The sequence below is a fragment of the Epinephelus moara genome, chromosome 22, assembly GCF_006386435.1.
Source record: "Epinephelus moara isolate mb chromosome 22, YSFRI_EMoa_1.0, whole genome shotgun sequence".
Taxonomy (NCBI): Eukaryota; Metazoa; Chordata; class Actinopteri; order Perciformes; family Serranidae; genus Epinephelus; species Epinephelus moara.
The window spans coordinates 475,896-493,860 of record NC_065527.1 but is presented as its reverse complement, the minus strand read 5'-3'; the positions used below and the strand labels follow the sequence as shown (position 1 = coordinate 493,860).

The window sequence follows — 17,965 nt, the reverse complement described above, 5'->3', positions numbered from 1 at the left end:
CTATCGGCTCTTTATACCCCTCTATCGGCTCTTTATACTCTCTATCGTCTCTTTATACCCCTCTATCGGCTCTTTATACCTTCTATCGGCTCTATATACCCTCTATCGACTCTCTATACTCTCTATCGGCTCTATATACCCCTCTATCGGCTCTATATACCCCTCTATCGGCTCTTTATACCATCTATCGGCTCTTTATACCCCTCTATCAGTTTGATATACCCCTCTATCAGCTCTTTATACCATCTATCGTCTCTTTATACCCCCCTATCGGCTCTTTATACCCCTCTATCGGCTCTTTATACTCTCTATCGTCTCTTTATACCCCTCTATCGGCTCTTTATACCTTCTATCGGCTCTATATACCCTCTATCGACTCTTTATACTCTCTATCGGCTCTATATACCCCTCTATCGGCTCTATATACCCCTCTATCGGCTCTATATACCCCTCTATCGGCTCTTTATACCATCTATCGGCTCTTTATACCCCTCTATCAGTATGATATACCCCTCTATCAGCTCTTTATACCCCCTATCGGCTCTTTATACCCCTCTATCAGCTCTTTATACCATCTATCGTCTCTTTATACCCCTCTATCGGCTCTTTATACTCTCTATCAGCTCTATATACCCCTCTATCAGCTCTTTATACCCTCAGCTCGTTTTGTCTCCAGTGGTCACATTCCTTCACACATCAGATTTGTTCTCCTCTCAGTAACCTAGCAACCTGAGGGCATGGTAACCTAGCAACATGTGAACACATGTCAGCCAGCTGTAGGTTGTTTCTGTTTTGGATGGTGAGCTGCCGGCGTGAACGCCGACGCCTCCTCCTCCTCCTCCTCCTCCTCTTCCTTCACACTGCAGCAGCTGTCTTCACTCAGCGTGGGTTTGACTGCAGATTACAAAGTCGCAACATCAACAACAGGACGGAGACACCGAGAGACCGAGACACAGAGACAGTGGACATGTGTCTGTTCTTATTGTTCTGGAACATTTACAACACACAGCCTTTAAATCGGTTATTAAATGTATCACACATTAAACACACAGGGAGAACATGTTAACTCCACACAGAGGGGCTCCCCCCCCGGGCTTGAACTTTCGAACCAGGAATCCTCCTGCTGTGAGAAGACAATGCTAACCACTGCTCCACCGTGCCGCCTGAACAATATAAATTTGGTAAAAGTTGAATTCACTGCAGAGTTGTTGTATTTAATTGCATTGGGTTGAACTTACCTCATGCTGCCCCGCCCACTTTTGCCAGTGTATATTTCCTGTTGCCTTACCTAGTGGGATGCATAGCAATATACACAAATTTAATCGTAATATGAACTTAATATTTAAATATAGGTCAAAATAAAGGATTGCTAAGTGTTACGGTAAGGACACATTATAAATACTTAAGAGGAAGCGCTGATCTTTAGCTTGTCTTTCTTGAATTTAAAGGTCACTGAGCTAATCTTATGTCTGTCAGCACTGAGACTAAGGTTGTTGGACATGGACAAAAGTGGAGTTTGGACCCAGAAGATAATTCATACATTTCATTAAATCAAAATATTTTGTCATAATGTCTTTGTTTCGAGATGTGGAATAACACTGTGTGTTTATTTATTAAGCATTAAATGACAAATTTCCAAATAATTCAAAATTTCACCGTTGGGACTTGGGTCTTGCTGGCAGTTGGAGAAACACCTGTAAATTGACCCCTAAGGGCCAAAACACATGCAAAAAATTCAAATTTCTGCTCCGTCTCTGTTGTCTCTGCTACGACTCTGTTGTCTCTGCTACGTCTCTGCTACATGTCTGCTCCGTCTCTGGTGTCTCTGCTACGTCTCTGCTACGTTTCTGTTGTCACTGCTACATCTCTGTTGTCTCTGCTATGTCTCTGTTGTCTCTTTACATCTCTGCTCCATCTCTGTTTTCTCTGCTACGTCTCTGCTCTGTCTCTGTTGTCTCTGCTACATCTCTGCTCTGTCTCTGTTGTCTCTGCTACATCTCTGCTCCATCTCTGTTGTCTCTGCGCCGTCTGTTGTCTCTGCTATGTCTCTGTTGTCTCTGCTACATCTCTGCTACGACTCTGTTGTTTCTGCTCCGTCTCTGTTGTCTCTGCTACGACTCTGTTGTCTCTGCTACATCTCTGCTACGACTCTGTTGTCTCTGCTGTCTCTGCATCATAATGATAGAGTGTGTGTTTGTGCATCCTCCAGGACCTGATGGAGAGTGACAACATCACTCTGGACTGGATGTTCAGATACTCTCTGATCACCGACATTGTCAAGGTAACACATCCTCATCCTCTTCAAATTCAAAGTCATCATCATCATCATGTGACCATGTTGTGTTTATTGTTGTTGTTGTTGTTGTTGTTGTTGCTGTTGTTTGTTATCAGGGCATGTTGTTCCTCCACAACAGTGTCATCGTCTCCCACGGCAACCTGAAGTCCTCCAACTGTGTGGTGGACAGTCGCTTCGTCCTGAAGATCACTGATTATGGTCTGGAGAGTCTGCGCACCGCCAGCTGCCCCGAGGACACGCATGCCTACTATGCACGTACGACTACACACCCACAAACATTTTCTATACACAAACAAACAACCAAACAAGCACCTCCATGTGACATCAGAAACACCTGAAGCACCTGAAACTGTGTGTGGTGAAACCTGATTTACCTGAGTGTGACCCTCCCCCCAGGTAAGCTGTGGACGGCTCCGGAGCTGCTGAGGACAGAGTGTCCTCCCCCCTGTGGGACACAGAAAGGAGACATCTACAGCTTCAGTATCATCCTACAGGAAGTGGCACTGCTGCGCGGCGTCTTCTGCCTGGACTCACACACCCTGACACCAAAAGGTCCATCTATGTTTTCTTAAGCTACAGTGCGGGGACTACAGTCAGGTGTGGGGACCACGTTCAGGTGTGGGGACTACAGTCAGGTGTGGGGACTAAGTTCAGGTGTGGAGACTACGTTCAGGTGTGGGGACTACAGTCAGGTGTGGGGACTAAGTTCAGGTGTGGAAACTACGTTCAGGTGTGGGGACTATGATCAGGTGTGGAGACTATGATCAGGTGTGGGGACCACGTTCAGGAGTTGGGACTATGTTCAGGTGTGGGGACTACGTTCAGGTGTGGGGACCACGTTCAGGAGTTGGGACTATGATCAGGTGTGGGGACTACATTCAGGAGTTGGGACTATGTTCAGGTGTGGGGACTATGTTCAGGTGTGGGGACTGTGTTCAGATGTGGGGACTATGATCAGGTGTGGGGACTATGATCAGGTGTGGGGACCACGTTCAGGTGTGGGGACTATGATCAGGTGTGGGGACCACGTTCAGGTGTGGGGACTACGTTCAGGTGTGGGGACTATGATCAGGTGTGGGGACTGATCAGGTGTAGGGACTATGTTCAGGTGTGGGGACTATGTTCAGGTGCGGGGACTATGATCAGGTGTGGGGACCACGTTCATGTGTGGGGACTATGATCAGGTGTGGGGACTATGATCAGGTGTGGGGACCACGTTCAGGTGTGGGGACTATGATCGGGTGTGGGGACCACGTTCAGGTGTGGGGACTATGATCAGGTGTGGGGACCACGTTCAGGTGTGGGGACTATGATCAGGTGTGGGGACCACGTTCAGGTGTGGGGACTATGATCAGGTGTGGGGACCACGTTCAGGTGTGGGAACTATGATCGGGTGTGGAGACCACGTTCAGGTGTGGGGACTATGATCAGGTGTGGGGACCACGTTCAGGTGTGGGAACTATGATCGGGTGTGGAGACCACGTTCAGGTGTGGGGACTATGATCAGGTGTGGGGACCACGTTCAGGTGTGGGGACTATGATCGGGTGTGGGGACCACGTTCAGGTGTGGGGACCACGTTCAGGTGTGGGAACTATGATCGGGTGTGGAGACCACGTTCAGGTGTGGGGACTATGATCAGGTGTGGGGACCACGTTCAGGTGTGGGAACTATGATCGGGTGTGGAGACCACGTTCAGGTGTGGGGACTATGATCAGGTGTGGGGACTATGTTCAGGTGTGGGGACTACGATCAGGTGTGGGGACTATGATCAGGTGTGGGGACTACGATCAGGTGTGGGGACCACGTTCAGGTGTGGGGACTACGATCAGGTGTGGGGACTACGATCAGGTGTGGGGACTACGATCAGGTGTGGGGACTACCTACCAGGCCCCCTCCCCACACTGTCACAGACACACTGCTCTCTTCATCATGTGATGAACACACAGTGATGACACATACTGATAAGCTGAGTCCTGATTGGTAGACAGAGACAGCTGTGGACTGATCTGAGGCTGAGCAGCTGAGACAGGTTCACATCAGCAGGATCTAATACTGTTCTCCCTGTCCCCTCAGAGATCGTCCAGGCAGTGCGTCATGGCGGCGCGTCCCCCCTTCGTCCGTCCCTCTGCTTCCACAGTCACAGTGAGGAGCTGGGCGTCCTGATGCAGCGCTGCTGGAGTGAAGAGCCGGGGGACAGACCGGACTTCAACACCATCAAGATCCTGCTGAGGAAACAGCACCGGTGAGGATGGACAGGATAGGACAGGACGAAACAGGAAAGGACAGGGTGGGACGGGGCGGGACAGGATGAGACAGGACAAAACAGTAAAGGACAGGGTGGGACGGGATACGTTAGTCTCTTTACTACAAACCTCAACTGTAGTACCTCTGTCTGTCCTCTGTCTGTCTGCCTGTCTGTCCTCTGTCTGTTCCCTGTCTGTCCCTCTGTCTGTCCGCCTGTCTGTCCCCCTATCTGTCCCCTGTCTGTCCCTCTGTCTGTCCCCCTATCTGTCCTCTGTCTGTCCCCCTAATGTCCTCTGTCTGTTCCCCTGTCTGTCCTCTGTCTGTCCCTCTGTCTGTCCTCTGTCTGTCCCNGTCCCCCTGTCTCCTCAGAGGTTATGGCTCCAACATCTTGGACAACCTTCTGTCCCGTATGGAACAATACGCCAACAACCTGGAGGAGCTGGTTGAGGAACGAACACATGCGTATCATGAAGAGAAACGCAAAGCTGAGAACCTGCTGTACCAGATACTGCCACAGTAATCTATTACCCTACCAGATACTGCCACAGTAATTTATTACCCTACCAGATACTGTCACAGTAATCTATTACCCTACCAGATACTGCCACAGTAATTTATTACCCTACCAGATACTGCCACAGTAATTTATTACCCTACTAGATACTGCCACAGTAATCTATTACTCTGTACTCTATTACTCCTACTGTCACTATACTCAGTACTGCTGTACAAGATACTGCCACAGTAATCTATTACTCTGTACTCTAGTACTCCCACAGTAACTATACTCAGTACTCAACTACTTGTCCTGTGTTGCAGTTCTGTAGCGGAGCAGCTGAAGCGAGGTGAGACGGTTCAGGCTGAGGCGTTCGACTCCGTCACCATTTACTTCAGTGACATCATTGGCTTCACTGCCCTGTCCGCTGAGAGCACGCCACTGCAGGTCAGCAGAACCCACGGGGCTCAGACGCCCTCTGGTGGCGACACCAGGTGTTACTACTAGTGCTGCACGATTTGATAAAAATGTGCGATTGCGATTACAATATAATAAATAAATGGTATCGTGAGTCTTGTTGCTTGTTCCCCTACATTATATCAGGGGGGCACTGACCTGACAGAGTTACTGTTATGGACAGACAGCGTGTCAATGACCATCAACAGACTGAGCACAGTCAAACACGCTGCTCACACAGCAGCGCAGCATGACACTGTACACACAGCAGAGCGAGCCTGTGTTGTGTTCAGGCGTTGTCACGTAAATGACAAATTCCAGCACGCCATAGCACAACACAGCAGCATGTCAAGTGGGCCGAACCCGAGCAAAGTTGCTCAATTTTTCATTTGTTATATAGTTTGTTGTGATGGAGTCCATGTGGGCGTGATGTCAACAAACTCCACACATTACAGGAGAGGCAGTCACGTTCACAGGCACACACGTTAACATTTATTTAGCCTACATTAAATCGCAAATCGCAGCCTTTTATGCGGTTATGTAATCGCACAGCCTGACATCGTGATTGCGATTAGATTAATTGTGCAGCACTAGTTATTACAAATGAACACATACCTGTTCCCTGTGATGACATCATCACCTGTTTGTTTTTCTAATTCCAGGTCGTGACCTTGTTGAACGACCTCTACACCTGCTTCGATGCCATCATCGACAACTTTGATGTTTACAAGGTGAAAACGTTCCTCACAATGCTAAGCTAAGCTAACAGTTTCCCTCTACTTCCTCTGTTCATGCTAAGCTAACACTGCTTCCTCTCTTCATGCTAAGCTAACAGTTTCCCTATACTTCCTCTCTTCATGCTAAGCTAACAGTTTCCCTCTACTTCCTCTCTTCGTGCTAAGCTAACACTGCTTCCTCTCTTCATGCTAAGCTAACAGTTTCCCTCTACTTCCTCTCTTCATGCTAAGCTAAAAGTTTCCCACTGCTTCCTCTCTTCATGCTAAGCTAACAGTTTCCCACTGCTTCCTCTCTTCATGCTAAGCTAACAGTTTTCCTCTACTTCCTCTCTTCATGCTTCCTCTCTTCATGCTAAGCTAACAGTTTTCCTCTACTTCCTCTCTTCATGCTAAGCTAACAGTTCCCTCTACTTCCTCTCTTCATGCTAAGCTAACAGTTTCCCACTGCTTCCTCTCTTCATGCTAAGATAACAGTTTCCCTCTACTTCCTCTCTTCATGCTAAGTTAACAGTTTCCCTCTACTTCCTCTCTTCATGCTAAGCTAACAGTTTCCCTCTACTTCCTCTCTTCATGCGAAGCTAACAGTTCCCTCTGCCCCTCCCAGGTGGAGACCATCGGTGACGCCTACATGGTGGTGTCTGGTCTGCCAGTGAGGAACGGGAAGCTCCATGGGCGGGAGGTGGCCCGGATGTCTCTCGCTCTGCTAGACGCCGTAAAGAGCTTCAGGATTCGACACCGAGCCAATCAGCAGCTGCGGCTGCGCATTGGCATACACAGTGGTCAGTGGTGTGTGTGTGTGTGTGTGTGTGTGTGTGTGTGTGCTTATCTGTGCTCTTTGTGAGGACCAGTGTCAGCTACCGGCAATAGGGGGACATTTTGGGCAGTTGTCACTGTGGGAAAGTACAGGGCTGTGTGTGTGTTATAGAAGGACCATAAAATAACAACTCTGTGTGTGTGTGTGTGTGTGTGTGTGTGTGTGTGTGTGCGTGCAGGTCCGGTGTGTGCAGGTGTGGTCGGTCTGAAGATGCCCAGGTACTGTCTGTTTGGAGACACCGTCAACACGGCGTCACGCATGGAGTCCAATGGAGAGGGTAACACACACACGCATCTCTTCCTGTCTCAGCTGAACATGATGTAATGTTGTTGTGACGTTGTTATAATGTTGTGACGTTGTCATAATGTTGTTGTGACGTTGTTATAATGTTGTGACATTGTCTTAATGTTGTTGTGACATTGTCATAATGTTGTGACGTTGTCATAATGTTGTTGTGACGTTGTTATAATGTTGTGATGTTGTCATAATGTTGTTGTGACGTTGTTATAGTGTTGTGACGTTGTCATAATGTTGTTGTGACATTGTCTTAATGTTGTGACGTTGTCATAATGTTGTTGTGACGTTATAATGTTGTGATGTTGTCATAATGTTGTGACGTTAGTGTTGTGACGTTGTTATAATGTTGTGACGTTGTTTTAATGTTGTGACATTGTTATAGTGTTGTTGTGACGTTATAATGTTGTGACGTTGTCATAATGTTGTTGTGACGTTACAATGTTGTGACGTTGTTATAGTGTTGTTGTGATGTTGTTATAGTGTTGTTATGACGTTATAATGTTGTGACGTTGTCATAATGTTGTGACGTTGTTATAGTGTTGTTGTGACGTTGTCATAATGTTGTTGTGACGTTATAATGTTGTGACGTTGTCATAATGTTGTGACGTTGTTATAGTGTTGTTGTGACGTTGTCATAATGTTGTTGTGACGTTATAATGTTGTGACGTTGTCATAATGTTGTGACGTTGTTATAGTGTTGTTGTGACGTTGTCATAATGTTGTTGTGACGTTATAATGTTGTGACGTTGTCATAATGTTGTGACGTTGTTATAGTGTTGTTGTGACGTTGTCATAATGTTGTTGTGACGTTATAATGTTGTGACGTTGTCATAATGTTGTGACGTTGTTATAGTGTTGTTGTGACGTTGTCATAATGTTGTTGTGACGTTATAATGTTGTGACGTTGTCATAATGTTGTGACGTTGTTATAGTGTTGTTGTGACGTTGTCATAATGTTGTTGTGACGTTATAATGTTGTGACGTTGTCATAATGTTGTGACGTTGTTATAGTGTTGTTGTGACGTTGTCATAATGTTGTTGTGACGTTATAATGTTGTGACGTTGTCATAATGTTGTGACGTTGTTATAGTGTTGTTGTGACGTTGTCATAATGTTGTTGTGACGTTATAATGTTGTGACGTTGTCATAATGTTGTGACGTTGTTATAGTGTTGTTGTGACGTTGTCATAATGTTGTTGTGACGTTATAATGTTGTGACGTTGTCATAATGTTGTGACGTTGTTATAGTGTTGTTGTGACGTTGTCATAATGTTGTTGTGACGTTATAATGTTGTGACGTTGTCATAATGTTGTGACGTTGTTATAGTGTTGTTGTGACGTTGTCATAATGTTGTTGTGACGTTATAATGTTGTGACGTTGTCATAATGTTGTGACGTTGTTATAGTGTTGTTGTGACGTTGTCATAATGTTGTTGTGACGTTATAATGTTGTGACGTTGTCATAATGTTGTGACGTTGTTATAGTGTTGTTGTGACGTTGTCATAATGTTGTTGTGACGTTATAATGTTGTGACGTTGTCATAATGTTGTGACGTTGTTATAGTGTTGTTGTGACGTTGTCATAATGTTGTTGTGACGTTATAATGTTGTGACGTTGTCATAATGTTGTGACGTTGTTATAGTGTTGTTGTGACGTTGTCATAATGTTGTTGTGACGTTATAATGTTGTGACGTTGTCATAATGTTGTGACGTTGTTATAGTGTTGTTGTGACGTTGTCATAATGTTGTTGTGACGTTATAATGTTGTGACGTTGTCATAATGTTGTGACGTTGTTATAGTGTTGTTGTGACGTTGTCATAATGTTGTTGTGACGTTATAATGTTGTGACGTTGTCATAATGTTGTGACGTTGTTATAGTGTTGTTGTGACGTTGTCATAATGTTGTTGTGACGTTATAATGTTGTGACGTTGTCATAATGTTGTGACGTTGTTATAGTGTTGTTGTGACGTTGTCATAATGTTGTTGTGACGTTATAATGTTGTGACGTTGTCATAATGTTGTGACGTTGTTATAGTGTTGTTGTGACGTTGTCATAATGTTGTTGTGACGTTATAATGTTGTGACGTTGTCATAATGTTGTGACGTTGTTATAGTGTTGTTGTGACGTTGTCATAATGTTGTTGTGACGTTATAATGTTGTGACGTTGTCTTAATGTTGTGACATCGTTATAATGTTGTGATGTTGTCATAATGTTGTGACGTTATAGTGTTGTGACGTTGTCTTAATGTTGTTGTGACGTTATAATGTTGTGACGTTGTCTTAATGTTGTGACATCGTTATAATGTTGTGATGTTGTCATAATGTTGTGACGTTATAGTGTTGTGACGTTGTCTTAATGTTGTTGTGACGTTGTCTTAATGTTGTGACATTGTCTTAATGTGTTTGTGACGTTGTCTTAATGTTGTTGTGACGTCTTAATGTTGTGACATTGTTATAATGTTGTGATGTTGTCATAATGTTGTTGTGACGTTGTCTTAATGTTGTTGTGACGTTGTCATAATGTTGTGGTGTTGTTGTTATGTTGTTGTGGTGACGTTGTCATAATGTTGTTGTGACATTGTCATAATGTTGTTGTGACGTTGTCTTAATGTTGTGACGTTGTCATAATGTTGTGACGTTGTTATAATGTTGTTGTGACGTTGTCATAATGTTGTGACGTTGTCTTAATGTTGTGACATTGTCTTAATGTTGTTGTGACGTTGTCTTAATGTGTTTGTGACGTCTTAATGTTGTGACGTTGTCATAGTGTTGTTGTGACGTTGTTATAATGTTGTGACGTTGTTATAGTGTTGTTGTGACGTTGTTATAATGTTGTGACGTTGTTATAGTGTTGTTATGACGTTATAATGTTGTGACGTTGTCATAATGTCGTTGTGACGTTGTTATAGTGTTGTTGTGACGTTGTCATAATGTTGTGACGTCATAATGTTGTTGTGACGTTGTTATAGTGTTGTTGTCATAATGTTGTGACGTCATAATGTTGTTGTGACGTTATAATGTTGTGACGTTATAATGTTGTGACGTTGTGATAATGTTGTTGTGACGTTGTCTTAATGTTGTTGTGACGTTGTTATAATGTTGTGACGTTGTCATAATGTTGTGACGTTATAGTGTTGTGACGTTGTTATAATGTTGTTGTGACGTTGTCATAATGTTGTGACGTTGTCTTAATGTGACGTTGTTATAGTGTTGTTATGACGTTATAATGTTGTGACGTTGTCATAATGTTGTGACGTTGTTATAGTGTTGTTGTGACGTTGTCTTAATGTTGTTGTGACATTCCCTCAGCCCTGAGGATCCACGTGTCGGAGGCGACCTGTCAGGTCCTTCAGGAGTTCAGCTGCTTCCAGCTGCAGCTCAGAGGAGAGATCGAGATGAAGGGGAAGGGACGCATGAGGACGTACTGGCTGCTGGGAGAGGACACCACTGCCTGACGGAGGAGAGAGGAGAGAGGACAGAGGAGAGGACAGAGGAGAGGACGGATGAGAGAGGACGGAGGAGAGGACAGAGGAGAGGACAGAGAAGAGGAAGGAGGAGAGGACAGAGGAGAGGACAGAGGAGAGGACAGAGAAGAGGAAGGAGGAGAGGACAGAGGAGAGGACAGAGGAGAGGACAGATGAGAGGACAGAGGAGAGAGGACAGAGGAGAGGACGGAGGAGAGAGGACAGAGGAGAGGACGAAGGAATAAAGAATTAAAAACTAAAGTTAAAGGTCTTCCTGCTCCTCTTTCAGGTCAAAGGTCAGACAGACACAACCAACCAGCTGAAATTTCACCCCTCCTCCTCCTCCTCTCTGATTGGACGCTGACCTCTGACATCATTTAAAGGGACAGTTCAGGTTTTCAGGATTTTTTTGAGAAGAAACTCAGACACACGAATGTTCGACTGTAAAAATAAATCATTTCAAATCAGCCCTGTAAAAATAAAATCTGTGTGTGTGTTTTATTTTATTTAATATAAAATTCAATTTAATCATTTCCAGAAAACTTCTTGGACACAAAGACACGGGTGGCTCAAGTGTGACTTTTTTTTCTTAACCCTCCCTGAGCTACAAATATGACAAATAAATTTAAAATAAAATATATTTTTAAAAAAATATATAAATAAATGAAGAATAAAGTGATTGAGATGAAAAATCACTTTTTTAAGCTCAGATTTATTTATGTTTTTCATTCAGCACTCGTGATGTGTCCAAAGACTGTCTGAAAAGTTAGAATTCAACATTTTCTGGCTCTGATAAATGGTGTAAGTTGGGCAATTTTTTTAAAAGAATGTGCTGCTCAAGCCCGCATGTTTTATTTAAAAAATCTGCAAAACTTGTAAGAAAAAAAAAAAACATTTTAAAGAAAAAGATTGTCGCTATTAATAAAAAAAAACGAATGAAAATGAATTAAAAAATTTGAAAGACAAAAAAAATCACCAAAAACAGTAGCCCCTTTTACACTGCCAGATTTTCAGCGAATGTTGGGCCGTTTTGCCGGCAAGCTGCGAGCGTTTAGACACTCAGAGCCGGATTGGCGAGTTGATCCGAGGTGCCCAATTTTCCGCCTCGTAGGGTAGACATATTGGTGGAATCTTTTTGGTTTAAAAAGAACAAGGCGGTCTTCTGCCACGGGAGGGGCTGATGATGACTTGTGGGAGGAGTTGTTGATGACTTGTGGGAGGAGCTGTTGATGACGCCGCACGTGCGAGCCACTGGCGGTGGATAAACAGGAAACAGCTGATAGCAGGAATTAGCGAGCAGCTAGTAGCAAGAGGGAAACACAAACCTGACAGACACTGTAAAGATGAGCAACTGGGGAGACAAGGAATTGCGCGCCCTCCTTGTCCTTGCAAACGAAGAGGCCATTAACCGTCAGATGAAAAAAAAAAAAATCAAAAAATTCTTAAAGAAAAAGAATTGCCAAAATAGTTGCCCAAAATTTTCAAAGAAAAAAAAACACAAGAAAACAATCCCCCAAATTAAAGAAAAAATTGCCAACATTTTTTACAGAAAACCATTGCCAAAGAAACAAACAACACGCCAAAAAAATGAAAAAAAAAAACTACAAGAAAAACAAAACCCAACAAAATTTTTAAATAAAAAAAGTCACAAAAAAATTCTCAAAATGGCCCAAAAAAACCAACAAAAATAATAGTTAAAAAAATCTTCCAAAATCAGAAAAAAATCGCCAAAACTTAAAACAAACCAAAAAAAAGTAAAGGAAAAAAATTGCCAACATTTTTACAGAAAAACAAACAAACAAATGAAAATAAAAATCAAAAATACAAACATTTTTGAATTAAAAAGTCACCAAAAATAAAGAAAATTACCGTAAAATATCATATAGAAATAAATAACTAAAAAAAAAACAGGCAAAAATAATAGTAAAGTATCTTCCAAAATTAAATAAAAAAAAAATTGGCAAAATTTTTAGAAAAAAAATACCAACAATTTTTAAAGGAAAACAAAATCACCAAAACATTGTAAAGAAAACAAAATTGTTAAAGAAATTCTAAAGAAAAACAAAATCATCAAAAATTGTCCATATTTTCTCCACAAAAAAATATCCGAAGCAAAAGTCACCAAAAATAAAAAAAAATTACCAACAAATTTTTAAAATGGAAAAAAAAAACCCATCAAAAATATTAAAAAAATCTTCCCAAAAACCCCCCACCAAACCTTAAAAAACACCAAAAATTTTAAAGGAAAAAATATCACAAAAAAAGAAAGAAAATTGCCACTTTTCCTCCATAAAAAATTTGCCAAAGTATTTAAAAAAAAAAAAAAAAAAAACATAAAAATTCTTAAAAACCACCAAAAATAATAATAAAAAACCCACCCACGGGTTTGTAGGACAGTTTTTGGTAAAAGAAATACAAAATACAACCATTTGAAACTGTACGTTGGGGGAGCTAAATCCAAATAAAAATATAAATCCTTCCCCAGTGCTTAAAAAATATTTGACAACCCATCAAAAATACAAACATTTTTCCTCTGTATAATTAATAATGAACAGCCCCTAAAATATCTTAATACTAGAAATTAGGCAGTTTTAAAAAAGAATTACTGATCAGGCTGCAACTAATGATTATTTTTGTTATCGATTATTTCTCTTATTATTGTAATCGACTAACCGCTGCAGGGTTGTTTGTGCTAAATGCTGTTATGGACGGTTTCCATCATGGTTTCCATGAGCAGCAGGCCGGGGATTGGCTCCAGATTTCCTCTGCTGTCATTGGTCCATCCGGACGTCACTCAGAGCTCTCTGTGCGCTGAGTGGTCAGAAGGCCTTCTCGGTGCGGAAGTCCGTTATGTTCCTGAGCTCGGTCACGGAGCGGGACTCGGAGTCAGAACGAGCCTAAAATAAGTTTTTAAAAACACGCCGTTACCGACCGAACCGGCTCACACGGAGGCTCCGGTACCGACAGGAGCCCCACAGTTTCCGGTACACCGGCAGAACCAGTCAGAGCCACCCCTGAACCCGGAGTCTCGCTCCTTCGCAGCTCCGCGGGGCCCGGCGAGGCGCGGCGGGAGGAGATGGAGCCCGCACCGGCGAAGGCGAAGCCGCAGGGCCGGCTACTGGTGTCCACCCAGCTGGACGCTAAAGACGAGCTGGAGGAGGTGAGTTGACCCGGTTTAACGGCCCCGGAAGTACATTTAACTCTGGACAGAGCGGGTTGGAGCGGGTTTACCGGCGGGTCCGGGCAGTTTGTGATCAGTCCGGATACAAAGAGAAGTGTTTGTGTGGAGCTACATGGAGGTTAGCAGGCTAGTTAGCATGGCTAGCATCATGCAGCCGTGCGGCAGTGAGTGTAAACACGGTGTTTAATAGACGTCACATGAAGACACACGGCTGAGGAGAGTTAGCTTAGCATGCTAACTGCACGTAAACATAAGGATGAGGTTTAAAAAGTGACAGGTACGCATGCGCTGTGAGCGTGTTTCGCCTGTCAGAAAGATGCTGACCAAACTCCATTCAGAAAATCAGTGATTTAACATCGGTGAGCACAGGAGCTGCTGGTGTACTGCTGCCTCTGTCAGTCTGTGTTGTTGTTGTTGTTGTTTGGTGTTTTAAAGGGTTAATTCAGATTCACCGAAGTCACACAGAGACACTAAAGAACCAACTGATGGAGGCAGCAGTACACCAGCAGCTCCTGTGTACAGTCAGCTAAAATTGATGTTCTTCTCAATGTAATCTGGCACAGACGGAGAACTGAAGGTGTTAACGGCTCTCCTGTTGGAACAGGCTGTCTGACGGAAAGGTGAAGCAGTTAAACACACTGACGTTGATGGTTTTAGTCGACATGCACCATGTTGCATCTTTGCCGATATGTATTAACATTTTCTGGCTGTGATAAATGGTGTAATGATTTCTTTCAAAGAAAACATGGAAAACTTTTTAAAGGGGAAAAAAAGCCAAACTATTTTATAGAAAAAACAAAAACCAAATATTAAAAAACACAAAACAACACACCAAAAATTAGAATAAAAATCGCCAAAAACTTACGTTTTAAATTAAAAATCCCCAATTTTTTTATTTATTTTTTTTTTTTAATTTATTGTTTTTTTTTTTTTTGTTTTTTTTTTTTTGCCAAAACANAAAAATTAGAATAAAAATCGCCAAAAACTTACGTTTTAAATTAAAAATCCCCAATTTTTTTATTTTATTTATTTTTTTAATTTATTGTTTTTTTTTTTTGTTTGTTTTTTTTTGCCAAAACAGTTTTAAAGAAAAAAGTCACCAAAAAGAAATCGTAGTTGTGGTGGAGTGTGGTGCGGAGAGAAGAAGGCACCAGACGCAGGATTCAGGATTGTGGTTGAGACCTCGACTACGTTTTATTTCACAGTAACGTCTCCGCTGCTGCCGTCACATCCTCAACTAAATCATCAACCTTGCAGGACAAGAGAAATAAATAAATCTCAACATTAAATAAAACAATAATTAATATTAAACAATAATGCGTCAACTGTAGACTTCTGACTTTATTCTCGTAGATTTTTTTCTAATGTTGTTTTAATGTCTGTGAAATGATTTCTTCTTCTCTACAGTTCGGGGGGGGGGGGGGGGGGGGCAGGTGGATATAGTGATGATGATGAAGATAACGTCTCGAATTCAGAACTCATTATCATGAGTGTGTGTGTGTGTGTGTGTGTGTGTGTATTTGCAGAGATTGGAGCGTTGCGTTGGAATCGTCCAGTCGTTGACCAATGGGCTGTCAGACAGAGAAGCCAATGACGCGCTCACCGGCAACGTAAGACGCACTCACACAGTGATAAACAGTCTCCAAGGCAACAGTCATTACTGGTCTGACTTCCTGTTTACCTGTGCTGCAGGTGTGTAAAGGTCAGCAGCAGCATGAGGAGGTGTGTCTGGGTCTTTTCACTTTGGTCCTCACAGAACCCGCCCAGGCCCAGAGGGTGAGTCACCGCCACCGCCACATCATTCTGAGTGTGTGACATCACTGTGACATCACTGTGTGTGTGACAGTGTTACAGGGACCTGACGCTGCTCACCAGAGATGGGATGAACGTGGTACTGGTGAAGATCAACCAGATTCTGATGGAGAAGTTCCTCAAGCTGCAGGACGTCCCCAGAACCCAGGTAAACAACACAGGTGTAGACACGTACACAAACCCATGTAAACAAAGACAGGTACACAGGTGATAATTATTATTCCTCTGTATGTAGATGAGGTGTGACGTTAACGAGCTCAGGTATTAACGGTGTGTGTGTGTGTGTGTGTGTGTGTGTGCAGCTGGTGTGGCTGGTCAGAGAGCTGGTGAAGAGTGGCGTGATGGGAGCCGACGGTGTCGTCATGACGCTGCTCAAACAGATCGCAGGTCAGTTTCATGGTGGTGTTATTCATGGTTAATAATCAGAGCATCAGGAGTGATGACGCCGTCATTGTGTGTTCACGTCAGGAGGAGACATTTCCACCAAAAACCTGTGGTTGGCTGAGAGCGTCCTTGACATCTTGCTGGACCAAAAGTACGATTCACTTTTAATTTGTTTCAACAGATGTTTGTATCAGTGTACGTGTTTCTGTGAGGGCACACCTGTGAAGCAGGTAAAGATGTTCCTGTGTGCAGGGAGTGGGTGTTGAAGAGCGGGATGCTGATCGCCATGTCGGTCTACACCTACCTGCGCCTCATCGTGGACCACGGAGCACCAAACCTGCTGACTCTGCGTCAGAAAGAGGTCGACTACTGCATCGGCATGCTGAGGGAGAAGGTGAGGGGAAGGAAGGAAGGAAGGAAGGATGGATGAACACGTCTGTCTGTCCTGATGACCCTGATGGTTATCGTGATAACCCCGTCTCTCTGACTCTGTAGTTCATGGAGTGTCTGATCATCGGCAGAGATCTGGTTCGTCTGCTGCAGAATGTCGCTCGGATACCGGAGATGGAGCTGGTGTGGAAAGACCTGCTGCACAACCCCCAAGTCCTCAGTCCTCAGTTCACAGGTAAACTACACTACCCACAATCCTCTGTTCACTACCCACAATCCTCTGTTCACTACCCACAATCCTCTGTTCACTACTAGACTACCCACAATCCTCTGTTAACACCTGTACTCTGATGTGTGTCTCAGGTGTTCTTCAGCTGCTCACCGCTCGAACTTCCAGGAAGTTTCTGGCGTGTCGTCTCACACCTGACATGGAGACCAAGCTGCTGTTCATGACCTCCAGGGTAACACACATTACACATTACACATTACACACTACACACTACACACTACAAATTACACACAGCACACTACACATTACACACTACACACTACACACTGCACACTACACACTACACATTACACACTACACACTGCACACTACACATTACACATTACACACTACACACTGCACACTACAGGTGGTCAGTTGACTTCTGAGTGTATATCACCTGTGCTCAGGTGACCTCTCTGAGTTTATCTTACCTGTGCTCAGGTGACCTCTCTGAGTGTATCTTACCTGTGCTCAGGTGACCCCTGACTGTATCTTACCTGTGCTCAGGTGACCTCTCTGACTGTATCTCACCTGTGCTCAGGTGACCTCTCTGACTGTATCTCACCTGTGCTCAGAATCAGAATCAGAAATACTTTATTGATCCCCGAGGGGAAATTATTTACAGGTAAGATACAGTCAGGGGTCACCTGAGCACAGGTAAGATACAGTCAGAAGTCACCTGAGCACAGGTAAGATACAGTCAGAAGTCACCTGAGCACAGGTAAGATACAGTCAGGGGTCACCTGAGCACAGGTAAGATACAGTCAGGGGTGTGTAAGATACACTCAGGTGACCCCTGACTGTATCTTACCTGTGCTCAGGTGACCCCTGACTAGGGCTGGGCGGTATACCGGTTTGTACCGAAAACCGGTATTTATTTTCGTTATGATATGAANGGAAAGATACGTCAGGGGTGTGTAAGATACACTCAGGTGACCCCTGACTGTACCTTACCTGTGCTCAGGTGACCCCTGACTAGGGCTGGGCGGTATACCGGTTTGTACCGAAAACCGGTATTTATTTTCGTTATGATATGAACTTTTCATATACCGCAATACCGGTGAATAGCCCAAACAACGTCCGGAACGTGCGCGGCGGGAAAGTGTTTCAGCGGGGAC

At 43.6% G+C, this 17,965-nt stretch overlaps 2 protein-coding genes across 2 annotated transcripts in view; both read left to right on the top strand.

Moving 5' to 3' along the window:
* The window catches only part of npr1a (natriuretic peptide receptor 1a), a 41,992-nt gene extending 30,699 nt beyond the window's left edge, over positions 1–11,293 (top strand). Inside the window, exons 13-22 of the mRNA XM_050035615.1 lie at positions 2,186–2,281; positions 2,392–2,551; positions 2,693–2,848; positions 4,371–4,539; positions 4,911–5,057; positions 5,361–5,484; positions 6,156–6,224; positions 6,835–7,009; positions 7,223–7,321; positions 10,655–11,293. Of these exons, the coding sequence (XP_049891572.1) occupies positions 2,186–2,281; positions 2,392–2,551; positions 2,693–2,848; positions 4,371–4,539; positions 4,911–5,057; positions 5,361–5,484; positions 6,156–6,224; positions 6,835–7,009; positions 7,223–7,321; positions 10,655–10,800 (1,341 nt within the window). The 3' untranslated portion in view covers positions 10,801–11,293. The remainder of the gene's footprint in view (positions 1–2,185; positions 2,282–2,391; positions 2,552–2,692; positions 2,849–4,370; positions 4,540–4,910; positions 5,058–5,360; positions 5,485–6,155; positions 6,225–6,834; positions 7,010–7,222; positions 7,322–10,654) is intronic.
* A 2,355-nt stretch (positions 11,294–13,648) lies between these two features.
* Positions 13,649–17,965, top strand: part of ints3 (integrator complex subunit 3) — a 15,311-nt gene continuing 10,994 nt past the window's right edge. Inside the window, exons 1-9 of the mRNA XM_050035419.1 lie at positions 13,649–13,969; positions 15,517–15,600; positions 15,683–15,766; positions 15,837–15,950; positions 16,105–16,189; positions 16,271–16,337; positions 16,439–16,580; positions 16,682–16,811; positions 16,940–17,037. Of these exons, the coding sequence (XP_049891376.1) occupies positions 13,886–13,969; positions 15,517–15,600; positions 15,683–15,766; positions 15,837–15,950; positions 16,105–16,189; positions 16,271–16,337; positions 16,439–16,580; positions 16,682–16,811; positions 16,940–17,037 (888 nt within the window). The 5' untranslated portion in view covers positions 13,649–13,885. The remainder of the gene's footprint in view (positions 13,970–15,516; positions 15,601–15,682; positions 15,767–15,836; positions 15,951–16,104; positions 16,190–16,270; positions 16,338–16,438; positions 16,581–16,681; positions 16,812–16,939; positions 17,038–17,965) is intronic.